The 14,631-nt window shown below is 45.6% G+C and overlaps 2 protein-coding genes across 2 annotated transcripts; both read left to right on the top strand.

Annotated features, from left to right (window-relative positions):
• The first annotated feature begins 5,853 nt into the window (after positions 1-5,853).
• Positions 5,854-6,756, top strand: LOC123066233 (uncharacterized). Its single transcript, XM_044489357.1, has one exon. It carries the CDS (start codon positions 6,279-6,281, stop codon positions 6,531-6,533), a length of 255 nt encoding a protein of 84 aa, XP_044345292.1. The 5' UTR covers positions 5,854-6,278; the 3' UTR covers positions 6,534-6,756.
• A 5,563-nt stretch (positions 6,757-12,319) lies between these two features.
• LOC123066232 (plasmodesmata-located protein 5-like) lies at positions 12,320-13,848 on the top strand. Its single transcript, XM_044489356.1, has 3 exons — positions 12,320-12,465; positions 12,520-13,181; positions 13,273-13,848. Exons 1-3 carry the CDS (start codon positions 12,338-12,340, stop codon positions 13,434-13,436), a joined length of 954 nt encoding a protein of 317 aa, XP_044345291.1. The 5' UTR covers positions 12,320-12,337; the 3' UTR covers positions 13,437-13,848.
• Positions 13,849-14,631: the final 783 nt, after the last annotated feature.

Raw genomic sequence — 14,631 nt, 5'->3', positions numbered from 1 at the left:
TTATTTCAGAAATCTTCATCAATTTTAGAAATGCAAAAAAGAAAAAAGTGACAGATTTAAAAAATCATAATTTTCAAAGATGCTCATTAATATATTTGAAAAATTACAGTGAAAATAATTGAAGGGGAAATGAAGAAATAACGAAACCAGTGAGAACCGGCAAATAAATACAGAAAAGAAAAACCAGCCGAAAAACGGGGGGATCCTTCTAGATGTTCTAGAGTGTACGTCATCTATGGTTTTAGTGGAAGCGCATAGGCGAGAGTTCCTAAACGGCGCTCTTAGTGCCAGTTTAGGCTGTTGACAGTCGAAGGAGACGGCTAGGCGGCCGGCTTAGCAATTATTTGATCGGGAATGTGACCCTCGAATGGATTCAATTGATTGGTCGAACTTGCCTAAAAACTTATCAATCAAACTGCTTAAAAAACTGATCGATCGAATGGAACCCTTTCCAAAGTAGTTGTTTACTCGCTTGGCTGGTTGACTGGCTCGCAAGTTGCCTCGTTGACGAGTTTACCGTTTGACATGTTGAAAAAAACATCAAGCATTTGACAAACAGTTCAAAATTTTAAAACTATATCAATTTGAAAAAAAAATCATCAATTTGGAAAAAGTTCAGAGTGTTGGAAAAAAAAGATCAAAAATTCAGTAGAACTCTTGCAAAGTAAAAAAAACATTGTGAATTTAGAAAATTACATATTCAAAAAAAGTTCATCAATTTTGAAAAAAATTCATCAAACTTGAAAATAAGTTCACGAATTCAAAAAACATTCACGAAATTTTGGACAAAAAACATGGATTTGAAATAAGTTCATTGATTTTGGTAAAAAAAAACCTTACGAATTGAGAAAAAGTTTAATTATTTTGGAAACATTTCGCGAAGTTAAAAAAAAGTTCATGGTTTTTCAACAAAATTATGAACTCCAAAAAAGTTCATAAATTTTTAAAATAAATTCTGACTTCCAAAAAAGTTCACGAATTTTGAAAAAAGTTCGCAGACTTGAAGAAATTTCATCAATTTTGATAAAAAATGTTAGCAAATTCTTAAAATGTTTATCGATTTTGAAAAAATCTAAATATTAAAAAAACTTGATAGTTTTTGTAAAAATGTTCATGAATTCAAAAAAGGTTCAAATTTTGAAAAATCTTCTGTTTTAATTAAAGGAAAGATGAAAATAAAATGAATAGGAAAAGTAGAAAGCAAAAGAAATAGAAAAGGGAAGATAACCCGAACAAATGCGGTCCATAAAAAAATGAAACGGAAAAACAATCAGAAGCTTTTAAAGGCCGACTGGGAAGCTTCTGGAAACTTTCCAAAAGTCGTTGAGGAACGTCTCACAAAAGAGCATGCATATATGGGCCAGCCCACTAAAAACCTATCGGAGTGGAGGGGTGTGCACTGGTTTGCAGTTTTGCCTGCAACCAACGCTATAGGCGCCGAATAGGATTCGCGTACGAACACATATTACGCGCCTTGGACTATTTGATTGGCAACATGTTCACATTATCTATGAATTGGACCGATTGGCTTTGGAAAGTGGGCTGCTCAAGGCCCAAAAGTATGGGGTGAGACTAACCCGTTAGAGGCAGGGAAAAATTGACTGAGCCTAAACTTTGCTCAGTCAACTAACAAACAGAAAAGGTGAAAAGGTGGACTATATATAAAGGAAAAAGATTAACTTACCCAAAATAAAAATTTAGGCAACTTACATATAACAAAAATGTTTAGAAATATGGAGGTTACCCCCTGTTTTATTTTTATTCAGATGAAACCAAAAACAACAATCATGTGGTGATATGCCTATACTCCTATAAATAACCCTATTTGGTGATGATGGTGTGTCTGTCATCTGATATTTCTAACTATCTAATCTACATCGAACGCATGTGAGGTAAGTTGTGATATTTTTGTATGAAGATCCCATGCATCCAGTCTGCTCCTCATTTACAAAACCCCCCTTAGTCTCTCCAGACAAGTCCATTCCTCCCCCACCTCATCTAATCAAATAAGAGGAATATTATTTTTGGGCTGAATCTAACATATTTTAAGTGACATATGCCATAAGTAGGGTTTTCTAAATTTATGAACATGTATTAGTCTATTTTAGATCCGTTGCAAAGCAGGGGCACTTTATATGTCAGAATAAAGGTTGCATCCATCCAGGTTAAAAGGTACTATCATCTAGAAACAAGCCCCAGTACAGAACATGACCAAGTGAGCCGCCTTCTGGGGGTTGCAACTTTTAATCTTTACCCAGGGGAATACTGTCATGGCTCAAGGTTCTGTGTTACATCCCAAAGTTGGTTGGAAATCATTGAGGGCATTTTAGAACATTTTACTTAAAGTTGTCGGCATTTAGAACATTTTAGAACATTTTAGAGGTTGTCGGCATTTTTTAAACCACTTGTTAGGAGTAAACACATGGCCACCGTTAGTATACATTATCTCCTTAATGATTTTGACATTAATCATAAAAACCCTCTTCAGAAAAAAATACCTCCGATGACATAATACCATAACTTGTAGCTAATCAGTAGGTCACCATTTTGGGAATAACTAATCCTATCTCAGGTTCCACCTAGTCTTACATGGTATCCACATGATAAATAATCCAAATCAAGTCAAGTCAACGAAAGTTTCAAGCATGATCAACAAGTCCAAAGAAAGAAGCTAAATAAAAGGCCAAAAGACCAGAGCACAAATGAAGAAGCCCAATGAGAGGAAAGATGGATGTGCTAGTTCACTATAGTTACCATACACCGGGGGAGGCGTTTTGGCTCTCGGGAGCACTTTCTCCCAGATGAAGAGTAACTTAAAAAAAGTGGTAAAATGTTTCCAAAAAATTCTGATTTTTTTGTGGACGTTCTTGTTAGCGTCGCAAGCATGCCTGACAATTTTCATGCGACACAGAGTTGTAATGTTTTGTCAGTGAAAATAATGGGGTGACATTTTCAGAGTTCTCAATTGGATGCTGCATTGCTGGGTTCCTAGGAGAGTTCAGTGAAAAAAATAATGGGTTCCCGGGAGCATGTGCCGAATCATGGGCTCCTGGGAGCCCAATTGGATTTCCGCACTCCTAGTCCGCTATGGATTCACAGGCCATGAATCTTCTTAGTTCTCACGTACCACGTGAAGGGTAGATCGGTCCTGGGGCTAGGTCTTGGGATCCCTCTTCTGAAACTTCCCTTGTCTCGGCATTTTGTGTACTCTCAACAAGGCTTGGGGCTGGGTATTGGGATATGATCAAGGGACCTTGTAAGGCTCGGATTGTCTGCACAAGGGAAGCTTCAAAAATGAGACGCAATGTGGGCCAATCTCTTCTTCCCGGGGCCTCTTCTCACACGTGAGCCAGTCTCTACTCTCCACGGGATGACTGAACCTGTTTAAAAAAAACATCAATGTGTTAATTTTGTCATTGTACAATCACCATTGCTACAATGCCCTCCTACCTACCCTGCTAACTTTGATGCAAGTATAAACGATGAGTTACTCCTACTTTGTTGTTGTTTCCACAATATGTACAATGTGTATGATATGTCCTTAGACATGAGAATGCCATATGTCTTGTTTTTCTATATATGCGTGAACATAAAAGGCCGCATAACTAAAGAGCTACTCATTCAAACTTAACCTTCCGTTTCACTCGTGTAAAAACTTTACTCATTCAAATCGTGATCTGCATTAACTAGACTTAAGAGTTATTGTTGAGTATATTGATTATTAGGAAAGATGGGATAGATTAGGATTTGTTCTGACCTGTCTTGTACTCCAAAATCATTATACTCCTACATATATACCCATGAGGCTCAAGCAATACATCGAACTGTCATAATGGGTGTCGGGGCATCAACACTGCTATGCAGACGACCGATTCGTGCACGACTCACAGACGACAAGCACCTAGACCATTGGATTGCCTCATTTCCTTGATCTGTGTGGCTTCTAAGAGCAACTCCAAAGGGCCGACCCATTTCGTCCGGCTGCGTCCGTTTGGGTCGGCGTGGACAAAAGTGGCGGCCCAACGCGCCGACCCAAACTCAAATCACGTCCGCGTCGCGTTCGCGCCGACGCATTTGCGGCCCAAATTTGCGTCCCAAATGTGTCGGCGCGGACGCCGAACGGACGCTTCGCGCGCCTTCTCGCTATCCGCCGCGCCCCCACATGGCAGCCGTCCAACTACCCGCTCCCCACGCGGTCAGCTTAATTTATGACGATGGACCCACGCGTCAGCGATGACGCTCGTCCTTTTTTAAGCCGACCGTGCGGCGGGGCCGTCCTCATCCAAACTCGTCGTCCACATCTGCCCACCTTTGCTCCCTCGTCGCCGCCAAACCCTAGTCACCACAACCACAGCGAGATGGGCCTCTTCTCCGGCGCCAGTGGCAGCAAGGCCAAGGGCAAGTCACCCGCCACCCCTTTCCTCGCCGAGTTCTTCCCACCTCCGCCGGCGCCGACGCCTCGCCGGCAAAGGCAACGCGTCAACGTGCCAGTGCACCAGGTGGAGTGGCACTGGCAGAACCGGCAGTCTCTGTCGTATCCGGACGTGACGCTGCCGCACGACTGGCATCTGGATCCAGATAGGATCCCAGTGCCGGCGGCGTCGTGGTCGGCCCGTGCTCACGCAGAGGAGGTGCGGCGCCGTCGGGCGCTGCTGATGCCGGAGCAGCGTGCCGACCCGGCCTACGCAACCGACTCGCCCAATTGGGCGAGGTGGTTCGCCTTCGAGCACGAGGAGGCGAGGCGACGGGGCGTGCGCGAGGTCGACCGGAGGTTGCCGCCAACACCGCTCGTCGTCCGCGAGGTGGACCAGGCGGCGGAGGACGCCTACCGGGAGAGCGAGGAGGACGAGCGGCGCAGAGCGGAGGCGGTGGAGGCGGAAGAGGAGGCCCGGTACGAGGCGGCAATGGCGCAGGCCCTTTGCCCTCTCTGCGGCGGGCGACAGCGTGGTGCCACCGGTGGCCCCGCCGTCCCCCATCAAGCCGGTGCCACAGCCGGAGCCCGAGCCCATCGCGCGCTTCTCCTGGAATGGAGTGGTGCGCGAGTGGGTGTCCGCGCCACCGGTTTGGCTGGGGGCGACGCTGGCGCAGGAGCAGGCGTACCTCGAGATGTGACGCCAGCGCCGGCTGGCAGAGGAGCGCCTTGACGGCGAGTACGAGGAGATGCTTGAGCGCGACCTCGAGGAGGAGCAGCGCCAGGCCGAGGAGGAGGTGCGCCAGGCCGCGGCTGCACAGGCGGCCGCACCAACCCCCCCCCCCCCCCGCCCCGGCACAGCCCGACATGACGGCGCTCTGGAACACGGCGTTTGCCTGGGCCGGGCCGGCACCGACGCTCATCGACCTCACGGACCCCGAGGACGACGGCGACGACGTCTAGGGCAGCCCGCCGCCTCGTAGTTTAGTAGGCTATTTTTTAATGCAAATGTGGACGCGTGGACTGTCGCCGGCCTTCGTGGCCGGCTTTAATGTTTAATTAATGCTGCTTTTCTTTTTTTAATATGCATGCGTTTAAAAAAAATTTTGGCGCCGTCAAAATGGGTCTCAGGTCAGAGTTGGATGCACGCGCCGACCCAAATGTGAAAGCGGGCATCCGTGTCCGTCTGACCGACCCAAACGAATAAAAAGCAGACGAAATTACCGTCCGTTTGAATCGGCCCGTTGGAGTTGCTCTAATAATGTCGTGCGCAAATCGTCCGTCAACAGATCGTGTGTGCAGCAGTGTCGGGGCATCTAACCATCTTGTCTTGCGGCAAGCAAGCAATGCAGCATCTGTAAAAAGCCGCAGTAGGAAAAACGGAAGCAAGAAGAACCGGAGAAGAGGGGAAAGCATCAGCTCTGCAGTGCGGCCACCGCAAAACGCGTCGCCTTTGGCTTTTCTCTGCTCGGCTTCTTTTCGCTACCGGCCGGCTTCTCCAGCCTTCCTCTTGCTTTCGGCCAGAACTACGCGAAAGAGCGAGCGGCCCTAGCTGGAGGCTGGAGCCTGGAGCCCCCTCTCACACTGTAAAGCCGCAGAAAAGCGGCGGCAGTACTGTTCAGTTCTTGTACCCTTCCTTAGCCCGCAAGCAGAGTATGCATTCCTTCCTTGTCCCTCGCCGACGCATCCACCGCCAAGCAACCTCGCTACATATGCGCCGTTCCTTCGTCTACCCCCATTGTTCTACCAAACTCGTCGGCCGGTGAGCCCATACATACACACGCACAGGTCGGATCAGAGGTCGGAGCTCGTGCACAGTTTGATAGCTGCAGCCTGGAGGCTGGTGGCGAGAGGATCATCGGTAGCCATGAACGGGGGCATCGGGGGCACGGCGGAGGGGGCGCCTCGCCCGAGCACGGACTGGGGCCCGATCATCGTGGCGGTGATCCTGTTCGTGGTGCTGTCGCCGGGGCTGCTGTTCCAGCTGCCGGCCAGGACCCGGGTGGTGGAGCTCGGCAACATGGCCACCAGCGCCATCGCCATCCTCGTCCACGCCGTCATCTTCTTCTGCATCCTCACCCTCGTCGTCGTGGCCATCGGCGTCCACGTGTACGCCGCCTAGCTATCTCATATAGTACTCCAGATCAAGATGGGTTTTGTCTTTCTTCAGTGCTGCCCTGCCCCTGTTTGCCTGTTTGATTTGGCCGGCTGTAAACTGCGGAAACACTGCTGGCTGAAAACAGTACGTATATAATTGTGTTCTTGGATGAGGAATTAGTTGCTTGTAATTACTTCTCTGTGTCGATAATTGATGAAATGCCTTTGAAATTGATTCCGGCAGAACCGTTTGCACCAACTATTCACTGAATCAGCACCCTTCAAGGGCTCCTCTACTTCAGATTTTGTTTTGTGTTTTGTTAAAGAGCATAGTGATGCTGCAATTTTGGAAAGTGCTACTGGGGAAATTAAGAAACATATTTGTCCTCCAAAAAAATTTAGAGTGAAAATTCCATCTTAAAGGATATATTTTGCGACATAATGACAGGTCGAACCACGTTTTACTTTCGGAAATGATAAATTCCGAACGTTCGGATTTTAACCATTGCAGTCCGAACATTTTTCATGGCAACTTGAGTTCACGCGAGATTGACAAACATGGCAATTTTCTAACAAAAAATTAAACTGAAATAAAGTTGTCATGTTTTAACAACTAAAGTTGTCACCTCGTGTCAACTAAAATTGCCATAAAAAAACGTTCAGGATGACATGCTTAAAATCCGAACGTTCGGGATTTATCGGGCCACTGGGAATCGGATTTTCACACATTTTAGCATTCTATTTTGGACGACATTTTAGTATTAGAAGTGGCTCTCACATGATTGCCCAACTCGTTAGGGTAACAACGCTGGGCAACTAGAACATGCATTTCACAAAGAGGCTTTCGACATAAAAACAGGCATATTTTTATATATTTGAAATCTCGGCGATGAAAGCTTTAAAACTCAATTTTGGATACATTTGACATAATTATTTTGGAATCACTTCTTTGAAACAGTACGGCAAACACTTTATACATTTGACATAATTATTTTGGAATCACTTCTTAATCACTATTTAGTTTTAGTGGAATGGTTGAAATCACTTTTTTATGCATGCATTTCAATGCCAGAACATGCACATCACAAAGTAAACCCTAAAATGTAATTTCAATTTGAGAATGTGCAGTTTCAACTTTAAAACATGCATTTCACATAAAATAGCCAAAATCATGTTTGGCGAACCAAATAAAAATATGATATCATAAAGGATGCATTTCAATTTCACATTTCATACTTCATGTCAAATACCAGATTATTTTTTTCATTTCATGATATTCATTTCAATTTTAGGACATGCATCTGACATAGTACTGCCAATGACACAGTGGTTGCTGTTCTCCTCAACACTAGCACCTTTGTTCTCGCCCCGTGATCCAACCTACTACCGCTCTGTGCTAGAGCATCGTCCACATCGGTGACACGTGGATCCCTAGCGAGAAGCTAGGGTACGACAAGTGCATTGGTGCCCCATGGTGGATGGTCTCGTAGAGAGCGCACGGAGACCCCGCCCCAGAGATTTACGCCTTCCAGCTCAACCCGGACTGGGCGCCGTAGTTCGTTTGTGGTGGAACAACACTCAGGGAGTACTAGGCCACCGGCAACTGGATAGGCCAATCTTTCAAAAAAAGTAAAACACTTTATATTACTCCCTCTGTTTCTAAATATAAGCCCTTTTAGAGATTCACTACAGACAACATATAGAACAAAATGAGTGTACACTCTAAAATCCGTTTATATACATTCAATTCCATATTGAAATTTCTGAAAGGGCTTATTTTTAGAAACAGAGGGGGTAGAAAACAATCAGTCACGCATTGAAATTATCACTTTCACATATTGAAATTATCAATGTCAAACATGTCAAAGTGAGATGTTTCAATATGGGAAACCAATTTTGGTTTCAATATGCGAAACAAAATATTAAATTATGCAGAATTGATTTTGTTTCACTGTGTGAACTGATATTTAAAATATGTGAAACATATTTTATTCAATGTATCGAACAGATCTCAATGATGTGAAACATATAGCGTTTCAATGTGTGAAACTGAATTTTTTAAATATGTGTAACAAATTTGGCCTCGATATGTGAAACCAAAATGTGTAACATAGATTTTGTTAATGTATGAAATAGGGTTTTCGCCATATGTGAAATAGATTTTCTTCAAATATGCCAAACGGATATTTAGATTACGTGAAACAGTTTATTTAACTTGTGAAATTGAATACACATATTTCTGATATATATTTCACTTAGAACGTTCCAGTTTTACAAATAGTTAAAGCCACCTTTTGAAATAGTTAAATAGTTGAAATAACTTTTTTGTGAAACTGAAAATGACTAAAATTTAAATTAGCTTCAAATGCACCCAGGATTGGACTTGGTTTGAAGGTCTTGACGTTAGTGATTCGTAAATACAAATCATATTCGAAAACGAAATTTTAATTGAAAAGATCTCAATCATCTAAAAACAACTTCAAAGAAATACGTAGTTTTTAGGTGGGGGGGGGGGGGGGGGGGGATCATGGGATGTTGATTGCATTCGTTCTTCAGAAGAAGCGTAGATAGCAGCGAAATAACCACGGGGATGCGTCGAAAGCTGTGCGGCGCTCGGAGTGCTTTCCCACGAGGCTGGTGCCCACGCTAAAAAGTTACACGGCGCGCTCCACCTTTACTAAATCGGTGATACGGCAGCAATTGACGCGGGCCCGCATGCATAAGCATAACCGGACGCTGGGGCGGGTCCTCGGAGCCACTCTCCTGCAAAGTGATCGAGACAGACCACAACCTCTCAAGCTAGTTTAACCTCTCTCTCTCTCTCTCTCTCTCTCTCTCTCTCTCTCTCTCTCTCTCTCTCTCTCTCTCTTTTTGCTTGCTGATGCTTGGCGCCCTGCTAGACGAGCTTCTCATTTGTATCACCGAGTGCAGATCTAAACGTCCGAACGCAACGAAAAATCGCTTCCAAGTGTCATTCTCGTTGCACATGCGAAGGAGTTTTTTCGGATCGCCGGTCGTATCATTCGGATCATCGTCGTCAACATCCTCCTCCTCCTCCCCCTCCGGTTGTTGGGACTGTTGCTGCTGGTAGTTGCCGGATTGGGTGGGATCTGAATCTTCCATCTACCCGTCGTCATAGCCCTCTCCTCCTACCTCACCTCCGTCGTGATGATGTTGAGCATCTTCTTGTCCGCGTTGTGGGCTCCCCCGCTCTGGGCATTGCAGCGAACAGCGTGCGAGCACCCATCTGCTGGTCGCGCCCGGACGAGCTGCAGCGAAGAATACTTAGAGAAATGCGTTGAAATGAGGGCTGTGAAAAAAAAATACGGGCCTTTTTAGCACATGATGCTATTCATCCTCAAAGTCCCTGAATTTGCTTCTTGGCAGGTCGCATTTCAACATATTTCATCCTAAATTTTTATACACATATACATTTCATCCTCGTATACTTGCATATTTTTCAGATCTTTTTGAAATAAAAAAGTTTGAACTTTGAAATTTTCAAAAATTCCGGGGTTCGTGGAGCCCGGTCACAGAAACGCCGCACTCGTTGATGCTTCCTTTAAGAGGTAAATACATCACAGGTGCTTGAACTTGCCACGAATGTGCACTTTGGTGCTTGAACTTGCAAAATACATTGAACTGGTTCCGTAACTTGGCATGGACGTGCATATATGGTTCAAATCTTGTTTTTATACGTCCATGACGCCAACTAGGCACTCCAGGATGTAAGGGACAAGGCATATGGCCTGGGTTTTTTTGCCGAAAACCCCCTAGAATAAATTTTTCTACAAAAAGGCCCTCAAAGAGAAAATAAACTGGTCCGGGGTTTGAACCACACGCGCAGGTGTGCGTGCCTAGCCAATCTACCCGTTCAAATTTAGTGTCAGGAAAGGATTCATACACTTTATAAACATAAAGCTGAACAATGTAAATTAAAAATATTATTCCAGCAATATAGTGCCATTGCTTTGAACCTGCAACCAGGAGCTATATAGCGGCCGCATGTACCACTATAACCGACGACGTTGAATGGTAAAATGATAAATTTAGGTTTATAATATAACGAGCCCGTGTGACTAAAATGGACCACGGTGTGGATCAAGTTTCAACGGGTTTGTTCTTTTTCATTTCATTTAAAAAATACGTTAATTATTATCACGTTACAAACAATATTCATATATGTAAAACAAATTATGTTAAAAAAAATCATATAATTTCATGAAATACATATGCAGAAATTTAATAGAACTACACATAATAAAATTATGAATTAGAATAAAATTTATAATTTGAAAAGATGCTTTTATTTAAAAAAATATTAAAGTGATTTTGAAACATTCATGTATTTAAATAAATTTGCATATAATTTTTAATTTTAGCATTTTTAGTAAACTATTTATGTAGTATATCAATGTGTTCATGCTTTAACAAAAAATTGTGTTGTTTTAAAAAGTTTATATATTATATAAGTTTGTGTTTTTTTAGAAAAAATACAAGCCTAGTGTGTCATTAGACCGCGGATCCTCACATGAATAATGCCTGAATCATACAAACATTTTACTCATTCATAAATATTTTCAATTTAATGAATATGTTTTTAAATAACACATGAATTATTTTTAAAATGATACGAAGATTATTGCAATATTTTGAAATTATGTTTGTTATACAGTCATAAAGAGTACTTGTACTTTTGATACATGACAACTCATTGGTCGGAGTGGCATCCGTGCTTGGTCTACAAGCTTTGTTCTGATGTTCGGGTCACAGATCCGATGCTGTTTTTGCTGGATTATTTCTATTTATTTTGTTCAGCCAAATGTTTATAAAGGTTATGAATCATTAAATATCAGCAAATGTGAAGTTGTCGAGTGGTTAGCCGCATGCGCTTGAGTGGTACGTCGTTGGTTCGATCCAGCACACCAGTTTTAATTTGCATCTTATAGTTATACTCCTAGTTTTTATTTTATAATTTGTCAGTTTCGCCATGATGGCCTTATTGTAAGAAAATAATTCCCGAGGTTTCCCCACAAAAAATAGGCCACACCCCCTTGTCAATGACAGCGGACCTCATGGCATGCTGGCGCGCCTCCTCAGCTTCGCGGATGTATACAAACGTCATTTGAACCGTATATGCACGTTCATACCAAGTTAATGAACCAGTTCAATGTATTTTGCAAGTTCAGGCACTAAAGTGCACATCCATGGCAAGTTCAAGCATCACTGGTGTATTTACCTCCATCTAGTTGATGCTTCCTTTAAACTAGATGAGCTTCTCATTTACAGTATATTATCCGCCGTACGATGATGTAGTCATATTTCTGATTACACGTGTTTAGGAGAAGTTCCTGTAGCACCTCGCTGGTTGCTCGTGTGAGATCACAGATGAGTGTATCAGTGGCCTGTGGAGGACCCTGGTTGATCCAGACAATGGCGTGACGACGTCCGAGGTAGGCAGGAACAGTAACGAGTGCTGGTGTTGCACTTGAACAAACGTTTCTGCTCGGCGCATGGATACCCACCACCACACCACTGCGCTCCGAGGTAGACAGGGGAAGGAAAGTGCGCGGAAAGCTCCTGGTGGACGGACGAGGCAAAAACCATGCAACGCTCGCCATGCCTTTGGCAGATCCCGATCTTAGCTCAGGGCCGATCGGCGTCGCCACGTTGCCTGGAATGGCAACGAAGGAAGCCACGCAGCGCAGCGCTCGATCGGCTCCACCCTCTCCAAATCGATGCAGCAGCTAGCACTGGGTGCATACATTAGCAGCTCCAGCTCATGATCACTACTCTCCTCGGCTCCTCCTCCCACCGTTTCACCACTGCATGCCCCTAGAATCGCCCACTCACACTCACATGGCGCTCTCCCGCCGCCTTCCCCTCCTCCTCCTCCTCTCCCTCGTCGCCGCCATGACGGCGGTCACCGGCACCGCCCCCGAGGTCATCGTGACCAAGTGCTACCCGCCGCCGACGCCCACCGGCACCACCCCCGAGGTCATCGTGACCAGGTGCTACCCGCCGCCGACGCCCACCGTCAACGGCAGCGGCGGTCTCCTCCCGCTCCTCGACGCCCTCCCCTCGGCCGCCGCGCGGACGGGCTTCGCCTCGCTGGGGGCCGGCGGCGCGCTCGCCCGCGGCTTCTGCTTCGGCGACCCCGCGCCCGACCCGTGCCTCCGCTGCCTGTCCGACGCCGGCAGAAAGACCACCGGCCAGTGCGGCGACGCCAGCCGGCGCGCGGGCTTCCTGAACGATGGCTGCTTTCTGGGCTACGCCGACACCAACGCTTCCTCCTCCGCCCGCGCGGACGACGACATCGGCGCGGTGACCTTCTCCGGGGACGCCGTCCCGCGCCTCGACGACGCCGACGTGCAGAAGCTCGTGACCGTGGCGCAGTCCCTGGTCCCGCGGTCCGCGAACGGTCAGCTGCCCGCCGTCAACGCGACCGCCACGGCGAGCAACGGCGACACGGTGCGCGTGCTGGCACAGTGCGCGACGGACCGTGCCGCGACGGAGTGCGCCCGGTGCCTGCGGGACTCGGCGCTGCAGATGGCCAGGAGCTGGGGGGCCGCCGCCGGCGCCGTGCAAGGAAGCGTGGCCGCTGTCCTCGGTTCCAACTGCTACCTTCGCTTCGAGATATCGGCACCGCCGCTGCCCCTGGGAGAGCAGACCCGTGAGTAGCTCAGCTGATCACCGGCCGGTAAATTTCTTGAGGATGATCGTTCTGGCTGTCTCTGACTTGTGATGCATTGCATGCGCTGCAGGGAGGATGATAAAGGAGAACGTCGCCCTGACGGTGTGCATTGCCATCATCTTCCTCCTAGTCGTAGCTGTCATGGCGCTGGCAGCTTGCGTAGTCGGCATGAGGATGGGGATACAGGCCTGGAATGCGGCGGTGGCAGCGGCGGCGGCGGCGCAAGGGAATTAGCCATGACCGAGGGACGAGGAAGACCCAATAGCAAGTCGGCTGCAGGCAGGACATGAGAGAAGTTCCGCGGACGAACACCCTGAGGTCAGGAGCACATGACTAGCTAGGCTAGGGTAGTGTTATGCTCTTACTGATCTATTCTGTTGTATGCATTTGGATGCTTGGTAGTGCTATTGCTCTGTTCCGTGATCGATCTCCCACTAATCTTCATCATGATTGTGGAACCCGGCCGTTTCGCGCGGTCTTATGGAAACCTTATGCTCATCTTTTTTAGATCTTCAACAGATGATGATCTCTTCTCGCTAGTTGCTTGCCTAGCAAGCTCGTCGAGTCGTCCCGTCCTCCATAATTCTGTTCCCGTCCTGCTCCGTCGAGTTCTACTCGATCAGCATGCAGATGTTCCTTTCTAGAAAAATAAATGGAGACAAAAAATGCTTGCATGCGTTCTTTTTTAAAATGTTATATCATGCTGATGCACATTGGGCGTGCAATCAGAAAATATGTGCCACAGTTGGCACTCAGCGTGTCTTTATTTTTATTTTTTTTGCGAGTAATTGGCATGCAACGTGTCAAAGACCCCCGCAAAAAAAAGAGAGAGAGTGGCATGTCAGTCTGATGTGTGGGTCCATCGTGTAATAACCAATTCAAATGCTAAAATGGGGATCCATGGTAAACTTATGTGTGCGAAATCTGGTACACACTGGCGAAAAAATAAACATACTTCAGCATGTCACTATGTCACGAGTACCTTTTTCTTTTCTTTGAGAAATACTCTCTTCTTCATTCACAGATATAAGGTGTTCTAACTTTTTTTTCTGAATCGGTTGTATACATAAACACGTTTAAGTGTGTTCATTCACGTATTTCAGTTGGTATAAGGATCATATAAAAATATTCAAAACATTTTATATTTGTGAATAGAGGCGGTATCTCACATGTACCTAAGGTTCAAATTAAACGGAACTTACTCATAAAATTAAGTGATATTTGCTAAAAAAATAAGTCATATTTAAGCAGCATCTACTTCTACACTAGTACTAAGTGGGAGCGTGGGCTCTGCCGACCTCCATGGAGCCAGTTTTTTTTTTCATGAAAAAAGCCATATTTAAAAGTTTTGAAAATATTCAAGAAAAAACATTGAAAACCGTATGTGTGTTCAGATGGATCTGAGCAACTTTCTTTGAAAATATTGTAA

Source organism: Triticum aestivum, chromosome 3B, assembly GCF_018294505.1.
Source record: "Triticum aestivum cultivar Chinese Spring chromosome 3B, IWGSC CS RefSeq v2.1, whole genome shotgun sequence".
In the NCBI taxonomy this organism is placed as follows: Eukaryota; Viridiplantae; Streptophyta; class Magnoliopsida; order Poales; family Poaceae; genus Triticum; species Triticum aestivum.
Note: the sequence above shows the minus strand (reverse complement) of the source record. Positions and strands in the feature narration are given on the sequence as shown.